Raw genomic sequence first — 16,229 nt, forward strand, 5'->3', positions numbered from 1 at the left:
GAAACATTTTTCCACCCCCACCCTCCCTTTAGAGGAATGTTTCCTATCAAAAAGTATACTTTGTGGAAAAACTCTCTTAGAGAAAAAATCTCTTGTTTGGAAGGGTCAGAAAACCGAATGGTTTTCCAACATTGTATCACTTTTCTTATATGTTTCTCACTTCCAAACGTGCTCTAAGAGAGTATAGGAAATTCTGATTGGAATTCTCAAACAAAAGTGTTGGTGTAATGGTGAAATAGCTGTGAACATGGTCAGCCATCTGAATTTCATAAGATATGTCACATGGATACAGATTTTAATGAAAATTAGATAGCAAGGCCACATATTTTTCATATATATATATATAGATAGATAGATAGATAGATAGATAGATAGATAGATAGATAGATAGATAGATAGATAGAGAGAGAGAGAGAGAGAGAGAGAGAGAGAGAGAGAGAGAGAGAGAGAGAGAGAGAGAGAGAGAGAGAGAGGTCCGAATTGTCCATACTCCACACCAATTTGGACTGTTAGATGGCATTCAATCAGATGGTCCAAATTGGTTTGGACCTATGTCACAAAGACACGTGGACATGAGGATGCATGACACGGGTTTGACTTGCAAGTTCGATTTTTTTTTTGAAAATAGGACACGAAGACACAAATTTAATCAATAAAAACTATTTTTTTGATATTTTAATGTTAAAAATGCATTTTTATTGAAATAAAACTTTGAAACATTAAAAAATAATAAAATAATATTAAAATATTATATGTACATGTCCAAGCATGTCTGCTAGTGTCACCAGGGACACACCAACAAAATGGTGTCCTTGTGACAGGTTTGGGCAATTTGAATGGTTCCTCTTCTCTCTCTCTCTCTATATATATATATATATATACACACACACACACACACATGTATATATCCACTAGAATATGAGAAGTAGAATGTGAACCAAGTTTTTTGTTTTTATCTTTTTTCTTAAATTTGACCATACATATGTGATCTACATGCTTGGTTTCAAAGGGATGAGCTCTTGAATCGTCTGATTGCAGTGCATAAGCTGGATAAGCCGGAATTTTGAAGCCTTGGAAATCAACGACTCAGAATTTTCTTCTTTAAATATCCAAGCATCAAAGAATCTTTTTCTTTTGTCCAAAAAACATGATCAAATGGTCTATTCCTAGCAAATGAACCATGCTGAACAAATCTGCAGGGTCGAATTTGCAAAAAGAGCATCACAAATGCCTCGTTCACACTCTAGTTCTCATATTTTGGTGGTCTTATATATATGCAATTATCTGTTTTGTACATATATAAATTCTGTGTGTGTTTTTTTCCTTTTTTTATTTTTTGGTTGGTCTCAACTAGTCCTGCCTAGGCCCCCTTAGGCCTTTTCGGGTCTGCTGCCTAGGCACTAACAATACTTTTGATTACTTAGCTAAGGATTGAACTCAAAATTATCAAGAAATATATGAAAGATAATTATAAAAATAATCAAATAGAAAAAATATATAAAATGTACATATAGCATTGAACATATGTCATAAAAAATCAAGTGTCATGTCACGTTCTCTAGCACATGATTGTATTTAACGTGTCCCTGTGACCTAGTTCAGAAGTATAATCATCATAAAAAATTGCAATAGTACTGAACATAAAAAATAAAAAACCTTCTTGGTCATGAAGATTGCAAGTTATCTTGCTGCCAACAAGGTAGGAAACTGATTGATGATCGATTAAAACTGAAAGGGTGAATGGGGTGAGTATGGCAGGGACTTCATTTACCAAAGAGGTAACTAACCTCCTTCCAACATGTAATAAGAAAGATGTGTGAAGCAGTTTCAACATCAACTTTGCTTAGGATACATCTGTTGTGTTGTTGAGTTCCTAAGCATTGGAGTTGATCGATTGTGAAGAGCCCCTGTTGGCTGGCTAAGAAGTATGTCAAATTATTCATAGGATTGAAGAAGTAGGCTGACTTGCTAGAGAGTTGTTAAGCATGCAGATCCTGCCAAAATTTGTTATTTGGTGGAATAACCAAATGCTTGTGCCATCCTTTGTAGCAAGAGGCAAGCACCTGAGTAATGCATATAGAGCAGAAGCAGCATTGTATATTCTTGGAGCTAGCATTATAAATTCTTGGAGCTCACTACTGATCAATTATGGAAAAGTACTTCATGCACAGTTTTGGAGGATTTGACTAGCTTCACCATGTTTCTAAACCTATTTTAAGGGCTTTCTTGTTATCCTGTATTCTTTTTCTGAAACCATGCTAGTCATTTGCAACTTCAAGAACAAGACTCACTTGAAATGTTTTGAGTAAAATCTCTAAACTTTCTATTTTCTATTAAAAGCACCAATGGTGATTGCAGTGAGTCCGTGTCATTTTAATAGTAAATTCTAGAAACACCATTGCAATCCTTTTTTTGATCTACTGTATCTGATAATTACTCTTTCCCCTTGTTATCTTGAGTCTTATGAACTAGGATTTGATAGCCTGATTAGATATGTTAGCCATGTCTTTAACTTTTGTCTAGATATCTGAGACAGTTATCGAGGATCGTTTCGGCGTCGAACATGGTAGTGATGACTGGTACAACGCACTAGAGAGACACTTTAAGTGGCTTCTTCAGTACAGGATAAGCCCATTCTTTTGCAGATGGGGTGACAACATGCGTGTCCTAGCATACACATGTCCCTGGCCAGGTATCACACTAGCAGCAATAGTAGCGAACAGTAGCTTGATAAGATTTATTACCTACTGATAGGAGCCTCATTCTTTCTTCTATTTCCAGTGAATGTTTAAAAGGTTATCTTTTTAGCTTGATCCTGGAAACGTGAATCTGTAATCTCCTCCAAGAATGCATTCCTTTTTGTGAAGAGATATTGATGTTAAGTTTGCTGTTGTGCAGCTGATAATCCAAAATCTGAAGAATACTATTCGGATCCAAGATTAGCTGCATATGCTGTTCCTTATTTACCTATTCTTTCTTGGCAAGTCATTTTCAGTTCACATTGTTATATGATCTTGTTTATTGGTAGTCATATTACTAAGCAACCTCATTCCTGGTATGACAGTAGTGATGCAGCAAAAGATGCTCTGCAAAAAGAAATTGAAACTTTGAAGACAAAGCCACACTGGAAAAACTCTTATTTCTACTTGTGGGACGAGGCATGATCTCTTGTCAATCAACTTAAGTTTGTTTTAGATTTTTCTCGGCATATGGTTTACTTTTTCGTATGTTTTCTTAATCATTTCATGGATATTTTATAAATGCATTTGTTTTCTGTTTTAACTCTCCTGTATGTGATTCTGCTAACATTTTTAATACTGTATGTCAGCCTTTGAATCTGCAGCAGTATGAAGCCATTCGTAGCATGTCCACTGAGATACGGACATATGCACCTGATGCTCGTGTTCTTACTACATATTACTCTGGTGGGTGCTGTATTCTTCTTGTATGCAGACAAAATTTGCCTGTGATTTGGCTTACTTCCTACATTTCACTGTGTCTCCTTTATGTGCCATACATTCATTGGAAAAATTGTGGAAGTATGTGGCTTCATCCTTTTCTGTAATTTATTCTTCAACATTCTGTTCTCCAGAATTTCTGTTATAGTGCAATCGGTTATTATTCTAGGCGCAAGAAAGAGCATGTTTTAATTTTTTGATATAGCTTAAGTTTGTTTGTTCTATATTTTCTCATGAGTGATTTGATTTCAAATAACGGACTGGAGCCGAAAGTTTGGAAAATTGTTCAAAAGGACCCTCATACAAACCTGACCTAGTTAGGGATAGATGTGGCCTTCTGAATACAAAGGTCGAAGATCGTGGTATCATGATTGCAAATGCTTTAATTTGAAGGGTGAGATGCTTACATTTTTGAAGTGATCATGATTTTGGTTATGGATGCAATTTCTAGCATGATTTGTTGCATTTTATAGTGCTATTTTAGGTTTGGATATGGTTCTGTTTTCGTCTGTATGGTTTTGCTTTATCTTTGGATATGGTTTTAGGTTAGTTGTTCTGCTTATGGTTTTCTTCTGATGTTTAGTGGCACCTTTGCCATGAGGTGGCATCTTTTGACGTGATTTGGGTTATGGTGCAGGTCTGTCACCTTCCAAACCATATCCCTACTTAAGGATATCAGTCATCATCCAATACTCCTGTGTAAAAAATTGGGTGTGATATGGGAATGAAAAAGGATATGGATGTGGCTTGTTGAAAATCCTAATTAAAACATTAAAAGTACATATACTATAATACTAGAAAACATTAGATTTCAACTTTTAAATGACATGAAAACCCTTTGATGCTGTGCTGACCCATATTTAGCCTCGGCCCTCCTTCACAATTTTGTGTTGGAAACAAGATTTCCCGAGTCCCTCCACAATTTTGTGTTGAAAACAAGATTGATCCTCTCTCTCTCATGAAAAACCACTAAATGTTGTTCTCTATCGAACGAAAATTTCTGTTGTATCATGTATTTTGGAATAAGTTTCTGATGGCTGTAGGTTGAGAAATGGCTCTATGGAAAAAACATGTTTATATTTTCTTGGGAAGCCATTTAGTTATTTGTGTAACTTGACCACTTTCTTCATGCAGGACCAAGTGATGCTCCTCTTGCGCCTGGGTCATTTGAGGCATTTCTTAAAGTTCCAAGTTTTCTGCGTCCTCATACACAAATATTTTGTACAAGGTGTTTGGCAGTTCTGAAATTTAACGTACTTTAGACATTGATATTGGATTTATTCTTTCAAAATTGTTCATGTTTTTTAGATTACAAATCTCATAAATGGAAGGTGCAGTAATGCATTCATCTTTAGTTATTCCTGTTGATGTCTCCAATATTTCAAATGATTCATTGTAGCTGTAGTAAGGATTTATATGTTGGTGAAAATTATTTGTAGTTGTTTTGTTCAGTGAATATCTATATCTATAACTCTAGTCCACAAGGGCTCCACTCATCTGGTAGGGGCGACTTGTGAATGTCACCAAGTTGACGGGATATCACATGTTCGAAACCCACGGGTGGCATCCCTTGCCGGAAGGTCAAAGCTGGGTGTACTCCCCGGTGGGCAGGGGGGGACCTCAAGGGTTTTACCAACTGGAGGCTACCCAATGTGCGGTTGGTAATGGGGGTGGGGAGGGGGGTTCCCTTGGATTATCCAAAAAAAAAATCTGTAATTATGGTTTATGAACTCTGTGGTTGACTTTGCTCACATGGAGTTACAATATGGTAATATGCTTCTTAAGTATGTAAAGGGTGCTACATAAATTTTAGTGAGGTTGGATCAGCTCATTTATTGCTATTGTTTGGTTTAAATCTTGTGTGTTAAGAATATATTGACATCAGGGCCATGATACATAAAAGACTTGGTCTACCCTTCATTCACCATAAGAAGTAAATAATTAATTGGGTGATAAAGGGGTTTCACACAAAGCTGTTGTAATGATGAACACAATACAAACTCATTTTTTAATGATGCTAATCAGGTGTTCCTTTGTCCTGATCTGAGTCAAAATTTGTATGGGTAACAGTTTGTTTTAAGCAGGCTGAACATATCTTCTGGATGACAGTTCATGTTTTCTCTTGAAGATCCAGTTTCTGCAGAATTTTGGTTAAAGGATTAATAGTTATAATAGCACTGGTGACTAGATGTTCCTTGAGGAATTAACTGATGTTTAAATTGCTATTTCCTTGGTAGTTTGGTGTGCTATAAAATGAGTTGTTGTGATCATTGTCCTCCCACCATTTGCTCCTTCAGGAATTAAGTGATGTTTAAATTGTCATCACGTTGGTGATGTGATGTAAAGTGAGTAGTTGTGATCATTGTCCATGTCTTGAACTTGTATCCAAATACTTTGATGTGGAGTTGACCAAGTTGGTCACTGATCACCATCAGTATAGAAGTTTTCTACTGCTAACTTATCAATATCTGGATAGAAACTGATGTGGATCCGGCAAGGGGCCGATCCACGATCCACGATCCACGATCCAAATGAATCATAATGCACGGAAGCTAAACCGGATAACTTGAAGAACTGACAGTTTTCAATACAGGGGTGTTTGGACCCTTTTGTGCTCCAAATGAAAGGATAGCGCCAAAACAGATTCTATAGATAACAGATTCCTCTTTCGAACGAATCCAAAAACTCGCAGATCTGACCACTGATGTTCGAGATACGGACTAGACAACAGACCAATGGGTTGGTGTTCACAGGTGGGTCTGCTGTAACTGTCCAGTATGGACAGGTCAGAACAAGACTGTTCTCTATGCATTCAGTCAATGACCCAAAAACAAAAGTTATAGGAAATTTAGTTTTGAAACACTGAAATCACTCAAATTGAACAACGTATGACTCCGATACAACCTGAGCAAGTTGGCAGACTGATACAGTTATGTACAGTTACTTGTGAGACTGTTTCGTCCGTTTCAAGATACCTTTGACCATACAGACGATTGATTCATCAAATTTGTTTAACATGAAAGTTGTAGAGAAATTAATTATCGAACCAAAGCAACAAAAATCACTTAAATCGGAGTTCGGATGACTCCGCTACGAACCAAATAAGGGGTCAGACTGTTAGAGTCCTGACAGTCACCCGAATGAATGTTTTCTCTATTATAGACCAGTTTTGATAGCCAAAACGAATGAATCAGAAAATGGGCTAAACATATAAGTTGCAGCCACAAATGTTCTTTTCAATAAACTATCATACGCTAATTTTCATGGAGTAGATTAAGAGTTATGCATCGATTAGTGCAACTGTATATGATACACAGACAATCTCAGAATCGAACGGTGCTATACGATTCGACAACACATTTAGTTTAATCCAAATTTTAATATTAGGGGTTTATTGTTCAACCTGCGCACACAAACACTTCTAAATGTATATTCTCCAATGCTAAATCCCTTTCACCTTATCCCAACTCTGGTGAGACTAAGTAAGGATTATAAATAAGCCACGTATACCAAACAAACTAGTAGGAAAATTATATTCAAGATTCAATGCTTAGAAGGTAACCTCTTATATCAAACAAGATATTTAACTAGTTCAAACCGAGGCAAGTTTAACTAAACCCATTTTAAAAGTTATAAGATAAGGTTCCAGCAACAATATCAAGAGTCATTCAAACATGAACAATCACGATGCTACTTCCTTCCAATTCGGCAAGAACACCACGGTCAAGGAATTAGCAACAACAATTGGTACAAATTTTTTGATGGCAACTACGGACACACGATCCGTTTACACGCAGCTCTAGTTCACGCTCAGCTGGAATTATGGTTTGCACCACGGTCCGGCTGCAACAAGCTCCAAAAACGTCTGAAGGTAGGAGACGACTAGGAGAGATCCACCATGAATTTTCTTCAACAATTTTTTTTCAGCCAAAAGAGGAAAAGACCCCCTTAAACATTTTCTGGGCTCATTTAAGGGAGGAAGAAAGGTAGCATGGCCTCTCATTGGCCATGTTGGAGGCCACCTCCTTAGTGGCTAATGAGAATCAACAACAACAACAACAACAACAACAACAACTACGCCTTCATCCCAAAACAATTGGGGTCGGTGATATGAACTAAAAAAGAAAATCATTTTGGGTCTTCCACATGAATCCTTCTCCTCCAATCATTTCTATCCAATGCCATGTCCTCGGTGAGGTTCAAAGCATTCATATCCTTTCCTATCATCTCCATCCAAGTCTTCTTAGGCCTACCCCGACCTCTTTTAACTAATATATTTTTCCATTTCTCCATCCTTCTAACTGGAGCATCATTAGGCCTTCGCCGAATATGTCCAAACCACCGTAAACCTCCTTAGTGGCTAATGAGAATGCCAAATTTGAAATACTTTCTTTTAGATGGTTAAGAAGGAGGTATCCTCCTATTGGCCACCTTGGAGGTGACATGGGCTTAGAGGGACTTTAAGTCCACCTCGATTTGCACCAATAGAGACTCAAGCTACACTCCTCTTGACTTTGGTCAAACAAGTTCAAATGGGGTTCATATTGGTCCAGCCATGTGTGTGTGTGGGGGGGGGATATGGATCCATACAAAATTGATTCCAATATTCGCAAAAAATGGAATCACCACATAAGGTAATTTTTGAGAAGCTAAAAACAAATTTCTCAGAAGTTGAGATGTGCCAAAAAGGAGTTACCCTAGAGATCCATTTGGACCTGAATGGGTCTGAAGGGAATTGGATCTTCTAGGGTATCGTATCCGGGATCGGGTCTTGAGAGTTGGATTCACATCTAACTCGTCTTCAATGCTCTGATCATTTGGATTCTCTGCATCATCCCTCCTGGTTGAAAAGGTTTCGTCCATGGAGTCAGATCCTTGTCAAGCGTGACACCATGTTACCGCTCCAAATGCTTGACGTTAAACACATCATACGTCTTGAAATGTGATGACAACTTCACCTTGTAAGCATTGTCATTTATAACATTAGTAATTTTACAAGGACCAATGCGCTTAGGTGATAACTTACCATGCATATCAACCGACAATCTTTCTTTTGTTAAAGTAACCCACACATGATCTCCAGTTTTGAAAATTACCTATCGGCTCTTCTTATCATAGCTAGATTTGTACTTACCGATGCTTCTTGTAGCTTTTGTTATACCTGTTCATGAATATCTTGCAGAAAAAAAAATGATTTTGTACAGAATTTAAAACAGGTCAAATCACAAGAATATGAGCTAAATCTAAAGGAGAAAATGAGTTAGAACCATATAAAACAGAAAATGGACTAAAACCAGTTGATCGATTCACAGACTTATTAAATGCAAATTCAGCTTGCGCAAGGATGTGTGGCCAAGACTTAGGTTGGTCATTTATTAAAGCTTGCAATAAAATTTCTAATGATCTATTAACAACTTCAGTCTGACCATGTGTTTGAGGATGATGCACAATACTAAAATGCAAAGAAGTGCGTAACTTTTTCATAGTTCTCTAAAAATGACCTATGAATTTAACATCCCTATCTAATGTGATAATTTTAGCAATCCCATGCAACTTAGATATTTTCTTGAAAAACAAATCCGCTATATGAGATGCATCCATGGTTTTCCTACAGGGTATGAATTTAGCCATTTTTGAATATCTATCTACTACAACAAAAACAAAATCTAATCCATGCGAAATTTTAGGCAGATCTAAAACAAAATCCATGGTTATGTCCTGCCAGGGCTTTTCGGGAATAGGTAAAGGTAAATACAATCATGCGTTGGTAACATTACCTTTTGCTATATGACATGTATAACACTTCTCTACGAACCTATTTACATCTTTTTGCATATGGGGCAAAAAATAAGTTGAGGAAACTAATTTCATATTTTTATCTCTACCAAAATGTCCCTCATTATGTAATTTTGAAATTAATTTAAGCCTAAGGGAACAATCAGGAATACAAAGCAGATTTCCTTTAAATAAAAAATCATCAACTAAGGAGAATTCATCATGATTATTTTCATTTACCTCATTGATAATTTTCGAAAAATAGTTATCATTGGCATATAATGAAGTAAACTCTTCAAAACCCCAGATAGATAATTTCATGGTAGAAAGTAACATATTTTTTCTAATTAGTACATCAGCTACCATATTGTCCTTACCTGCCTTATGTTTTAATACAAAGGTGAATTCTTGTAAATATTCGACCCACTTGGCTCTACGTGCATTCAATTTATGTTGACCGTTGATATACTTTAATGCTTCATGGTCAATATGTAGGATAAACTCTTTATGCACTAGATAATGTCGCCAATGCATTAGCGCCCTAATTATAGCATAAAATTCTTTGTCATAGATGCTATGTTTGAGCTTGGCTTCATTCAACTTTTCGCTAAAGTAGGCAATAGGTTTGCCTTCTTGACTCAACACAACTCCTATGCCCATGCCAGACGCATCACACGATAACTCGAAAGTCCGTTCAAAACTCGGTAAAGTCAAGACATACGTTGAATAAAGATAGGATTTCAAAAGTTCAAAAGACTTTTTTGGGCTTCAGGGTTCCATTGAGAGGTTTTACCTTTTATGCAATTCGTCAACGGGGCAGCAATACTGCTAAAATGTGGGATAAACCTCTTATAGAAGGAAGCTAATTCATGGAAGCTCCTAACTACATAGATAGAGTTTGGCACAAGCCAATCTCTAATAGACTCAACCTTTGATCGGTCAACAGAAATCCCTGCAGTCGACACCACATATCCTAAAAATAAGACTTCAGTGCGAGGAACACACACTTATCCGCAGAGGCATAAAATTGTTCCTTCCTAAGCATGTCAAAGTCTAATCTCAAATGTTGTAGGTGCTCAGGTTTACTTTGACTATAGATAAGAATATCGTTAAAGTACAGCACCAAGAATTTTCCTATATAAGGTCTAAAAATTTGATTCATTATTCTCATAAAAGTGGATGGAGCATTTGATAACCCAAAGGGCATCACAAGCTACTCATAAAGACCATTACGAGTCTTAAAGACTGTTTTCCATTCATCCCCAGGTCTAACTCTAATTTGGTGCTTCTTAAATCTAACTTGGAGAATATCTTAAACCTTGTCAATTGGTCTAACAAATCATTTAATCTAGGAATTGGAAACCTATACTTGACAATGATCTTATTGATAGCTCGGCTATCAATACACATTCTCCAGGTACCATTTTTCTTAGGTACCAACAGGACAGGGACAACACACTGGCTAAGACTTTCTCACACATGTCCCTTCACTAAAGGTAAGACTGCTCCTGGGTGAAAGTCTATATGGTGTTGGGCATTCCTAAGTGGGGGTAGTCCCGCGGGAAGTTCTTCAGGAAAATATCCTGAAATTCCTCCAATAAAGGTGATACTCTGGGGTCAATGACAAGAGGGCTAGGCTCACTATGTGGTGCATCAACGAACAATAGAACATGACAGACACTGGTCTGTTCTAAGGCTTCTTGAAGTTCATGTCTCGCCATGAACGCGCTAGACGATTTAACCTTTGGTGCATGCTTCTTAGTAGAAGTAGGGTGGGATTTGGGGGTGGCAGATGAAACGACAGAGGTAAAAGTAGAAGGTGTAGAGGAAGATGAGGCTGAAGACAAGGGAGGCCTAGAGGGCAACAACTGGATCTTTTTTCTCTGAGGAGAAATAATACGTCTTAGCTCGACCATTATGAATAACCGATCTTACATATTGGCATGGTCTTCCTAAAATGAGATGGCTCGCATCCATGGGAAGCACATCACACCACACTTGGTCAAAGGAGGTGTTTCTTATAGAGAATTGGTCAACGCAGACATTTACGCTCTTTTGAAGCCACAACATTTGATAGGGTCTGGGATGAGTCCTAGTACCCAACTTTAATTTTAACACGGCCTCTATAGAGATAACATTTTTGCATCCTCTCGAGTCTATGATAAACCTACAAACCTTACCATCAATGGTACGTGCATACTCAAAGATGTGGGTCTTAAGCCATCTATCGCTCGCTTCCTGATGAGGGGCTAAACACACTCATCTCGATATGAGTGCTTCTCCTTTATCGGGTAGCAACAATCTTCTTTCTCTTCCTCTTCGACTCTTTCTTCAAACTCCTCATTTTCTGGATCATAAACAAGATCGAATTCTGGGTTTTCTTCCTCATGAATGCCTTCAGTGAATAAAGCTTTCCCACAACATTCTTGTGAGAAATGGTGGGTTCCTTGTCACATGCACAAGACTAAGTACATGATGAGGAGAGGATACGTAAGAGCTGCAGAATCCTTCATTGGAGGCTGCAGTATTGGCATTCCATTAAGTATATAGTGTTACAATTACTAGGGTACAAAGATACCCATTACACAACAATGTAATTTATAATATGCCATTAATATAATTAATGAACATGTGCTGAAATCTGAAATTAGATAAACTTGAATTGGGTTTGGATAAAGATCCAAACCCAGTTCGTGAATAATGTCTTCTTTTCATCCTCCCTCAAGTTGTACATGGTTTTGAACCATGAACAACTTGCCTTTCAACATCCAGAATCTGTCCTTGATAAGCCCTTTGGTAAACAAGTCAGCAACTTGATCAGTAGTCCGAACAAATTCTGATTCAATTTCCTTCTCTTTGACTTTCTGTCTTACAAAATGTTGATCAATTTCAATATGCTTGGCACGACTATGGTAGATAGGATTGAATGACATGTTGATGGCACTTTGATTGTCACATAAGAGAATACATTTAGATATCGATTCTCCTACTTCTGTCAATGGATGTCTGATCCATGTTACTTCAGCTGTAGCAGCTGCCATTGATCTATATTCCGCTTCGGTACTCGATCTCGCAATAGCCCTTTGTTTCTTACTGCTCCAAGAGACAAGATTTAGGCCAACGAAAACACAATATCCTGAGACTGACCTACGCTCATCTGGATCTCCTGCCCAGTCTGCATCTGTGTATACAAGAAGTTCATGCATGTGACGTTCATTCATACTCTTTCTATACACAAGACCATCACCAATAGTTCCCTTCAAATGGAGAATGTGTTTAATAACTTAAAAATGCCCAATGCGCGGTTCGTGCATGAACTGAGATACCTGATTAACCGAATAAACAATATTAGGGCGAGTAAAAGTGGGATATTGAAGCATTCCTACTATGTTGCGATATTCTGTAGGATTCTCATACAAATCTCTATCTTGGGAACTGAGTTTCTGATGAAGTACACTGGGCGTGCTTAGAGGCTTGCAATCTTTTATACCTGCCTTGTTGAGAACATCAATAGTGTACTTATGTTGGGTGAGTGTCATGCCTTCAATAGTTCTGTCAACTTCTACTCCAAGAAAATATTGCAGTTGACCAAGGTCCTTCATCTTAAACCTGTGATTCAAGAGTTCTTTGACCTGCTCAATATGTTCATTAGAGTTACCCGTAATGATTACGTCATCAACATATATCAATAACAAGGTAACTGTGTCTTTACATTTGAATATGAAAAGAGAATGATGAAGAAGAGTCTGACTAAAACCATATTTCTCTATTTCAAGAGAAAAACTGTCAAACCAAGATCGGGAGGCTTACTTCAAACCATATATAGCTCTCTTTAATCTACACATATTCTTTGGAGTTCCCTTCTGCATACCCCGTGGGTTGCTCCATGTACACTTCCTCCTTCAGAGTTTCATGTAGGAATGCATTTTTTACGTCCAGCTGGCTGATAATCCACTGGTGCTCAATAGCCAATGATAATATGATTCGAATAGTGCCCATTTTCACAACCGGACTAAAGGTCTCATTATAGTCTTGTCCTTGCTCCTGCGTGAATCCCTTGGCAACCGGTCTAGCCTTATATCGTTCAATAGTACCGTCCGGCTTTTATTTTATACACCCACTTGGACCCAACCACATTTTGATCATGTGGTCTGGGAACAATCAACCAAGTGCCACATTCATGAAGAGCCTCCATTTCTTCATTCATAGCTTCAATCCATCGCTTAGAATTTGCTGCTTGATAAAATGTTGTGGGTTGATCTTCCTTACCTAAAGAGGTTAAGAAGAGTTGGAAATTCATAGTGAAGTTCTCATAACTTACCCATCTGTCAATAGGATGTCAGGGTCGAGTGGATCTTCTGGGAACAAAGGAAAGAATTCATCTCCTGATCAGAATTGGAGAGGGTCCCCTTCTCACGTCGAGAGTAAACAATACCTTTATACCTTTTAGGAGGCAAGGATAGATCTGAGAGGACACTTTCCTGAGTCCTTTGGAGAGCATCAGACATGTTTCCCTCATCTCTTTGATTACATTCTGAAGGACAAACATCATCAACACTAGAAAAGAGATCAGATTGTAACCAGGGGTGATAAACTTCAATTTCAGGAAGAGTGTTAACATTGTGGTCAAAATTCAATTCATCAAATAGAACATTCTTGGATATTTTGATACGCTTGCTCACGGGATCATAACATCTGTACCCTTTATAATCATCAACATACCCCACAAATCTGCACTTCAAGGCTTTATCCTGAAACTTGTGTCACATTGAACTGTCAACATGAATATAACATACACACCCGAATACTCGCAAATCATGATAATTTAGATAAACACCATGTAAAGAAAAGAAGGGTGATTTGTTTTCCAGGATATTCATGGGCAATCGGTTTATAATATGAACGGCTGAATGAAAAGCCTCTGCCCATAAGGTAATTGGAAGGTTACTATCATGCATCATGCTCATTGCACTCTCGACAATATGGCGATGCTTGCTTTCAGCAATCCCATTCTGTTGAGGTGTATGAGGGCAAGACACTTGCCTATGTATTCCATTTGTCTTGAGAAAATTAATGAAGTCATTTGAGGATAATTCACCCCCTCCGTCACATTGGAAACAAAGAATATTATCAGAGAATTGATTTTGAACAAAGAAATGAAAGTTCTGAAATAACTTGAATGTTTCAGATTTACATTTCATAAAGAAAATCCATGCATACCGAGAATAACTATCAACAAAAATAAGATAATATTTGACGCCAGACATAGAGGGAACTGGAGCCGGACCCTAAACATCAGAACAAATGATTTCAAATGGTCTTGAAGCTCTTTTATTAATAGAATGAAATGGAAGAACATGACTCTTACATTGCAGACAACTTGAACATTTTTTATCATTGACATTTAAACTTAGACTTGACTTGGGAATAAGACTGCTTGAAACAAGCTTTTCAATGAAACGACTATTACAATGACCCAAACGACCATGCCAAAGATTCGGCTTATTACACTCAGAAAGACTAAAAACATTCTCAGGAAGGACTGAAGAAGATGATGATTTTCAATGAAACGACTATTACAATGACCCAGACGACCATGCCAAAGATTCGACTTATTACACTCAGAAAGACTAAAAACATTCTCAGGAAGGACTGAAGAAGATGATGATGTGAGCTTCAAGGTAGAAGGATTCTCTTGGAACACGTACATATTCCCTTAGCGTTTTCCCTCAGCGAACGTTTTCCTCATGTGAAGGTCCTTGACACGAACAGAAAAAGGAGTAAACTCAACTAGAGCATTAATGTCATCTACAAGCTTAGAGACAGAAACAATATTTTTCTTGATATTCGGAGCATAAATGACATTTGAAAGAGCAAGATAAGAAGTAGACATAGGAATGACATAGTTTCCAATGTGAAAAATATGATGGTGAGACCCATCTCCAGTGACTATACTATTTCTACCAGCATAAGGAACATGAGTTAGGAGCTTACCAGCATCACCAGTGACATGAGTGGCTGCACCAGAATCGACATACCAAGTGCTCTGATCATTTTATTTTAAATTCAATTCAGCTAGAGCGGATAGTAACAACTCCTTGACCTCGCTAGTGTTCTTCAATTTATCTGACCCCTTTCTTGTCTCTGGTTGTTTGCCTCTATTTTGAGGATTAAACCAGCTTGCCTCTATTTTGAGGATTAAACCAACAATTAGCTTTGATATGTTCCCTTTTATTGCATAGAAAACAGGTGGGTATAGATCTTTGCCTCTGCCCATTAGGAGGAATATTGGGTGTAGGTAATATTCCACAACTTCTTTGTCCATTTCTTTCTTGTTCCCCTCTTTCTCGAAAATCATACCTACCACGTCCTCGTCCATAGGCAACTCCTGTGGCAAGGACATCGTGTGCCCCAATTTGAGCATGAGTATCTTCAGAAAATCCCTTCAAGGTCATCTCATATTGTAAAAGCTTGGCACGAAGATCTTCAAATGTAGGTAAATCTGACAAACACAATAAAGAAGTAACCATCATATGATAATCCGATCCCAGCCAGCTCAAAGTTTGTTGCACCATATCTCTATCACTAATTGCGCATCCCACGATGGCCAACTGATTTGTAATGGTCTTTATTTTGTTCAAGTACTCCATGATGGTCATTGGGTCCTTCCTCAACATTTGAAACTCTTTCTTCAAAAATAATACTCTGGCCTGAGAAACTTGAGAATATGTTTGAACCAATCGGTGCCATAATTGCATTGCAGAACAATCATTTGGAATTGCCACAAGCACCTCCTGTGACAGGGTGAAAGTGATTGTAGGCAACCAAAGCTTGATCTCGCTTCATCCAGGATATATTCTGGATTTCTGACAAAAGTAATGGAAGTGTCACCCTCCCCAGTCTTGCCATCTTGTGATATGAACTCTGGAGGAATATAAACAGAGCCATCTAGATGTCTAGAAAGATCTTGACTTCTTATAAATGGGATGATTTGTC

General features: G+C 37.7%; 1 protein-coding gene across 2 annotated transcripts in view; it reads left to right on the forward strand.

Moving 5' to 3' along the window:
* LOC149842291 (alpha-1,6-mannosyl-glycoprotein 2-beta-N-acetylglucosaminyltransferase) overlaps positions 1 to 16,229 on the forward strand; it is a 74,160-nt gene that overhangs the window by 39,862 nt on the left and 18,069 nt on the right. Inside the window, exons 8-12 of one of the 2 annotated variants that reach the window (XM_089999047.1) lie at positions 2,524 to 2,692; positions 2,899 to 2,980; positions 3,065 to 3,158; positions 3,329 to 3,425; positions 4,593 to 4,686. In XM_089999047.1, the coding sequence (XP_089855173.1) occupies positions 2,524 to 2,692; positions 2,899 to 2,980; positions 3,065 to 3,158; positions 3,329 to 3,425; positions 4,593 to 4,686 (536 nt within the window). The remainder of the gene's footprint in view (positions 1 to 2,523; positions 2,693 to 2,898; positions 2,981 to 3,064; positions 3,159 to 3,328; positions 3,426 to 4,592; positions 4,687 to 16,229) is intronic. The other variant, XM_089999048.1, reaches the window with a different exon arrangement.

Source organism: Nuphar pumila, chromosome 3, assembly GCF_984573655.1.
Source record: "Nuphar pumila chromosome 3, dmNupPumi1.hap1.1, whole genome shotgun sequence".
Classification (NCBI taxonomy): domain Eukaryota; kingdom Viridiplantae; phylum Streptophyta; class Magnoliopsida; order Nymphaeales; family Nymphaeaceae; genus Nuphar; species Nuphar pumila.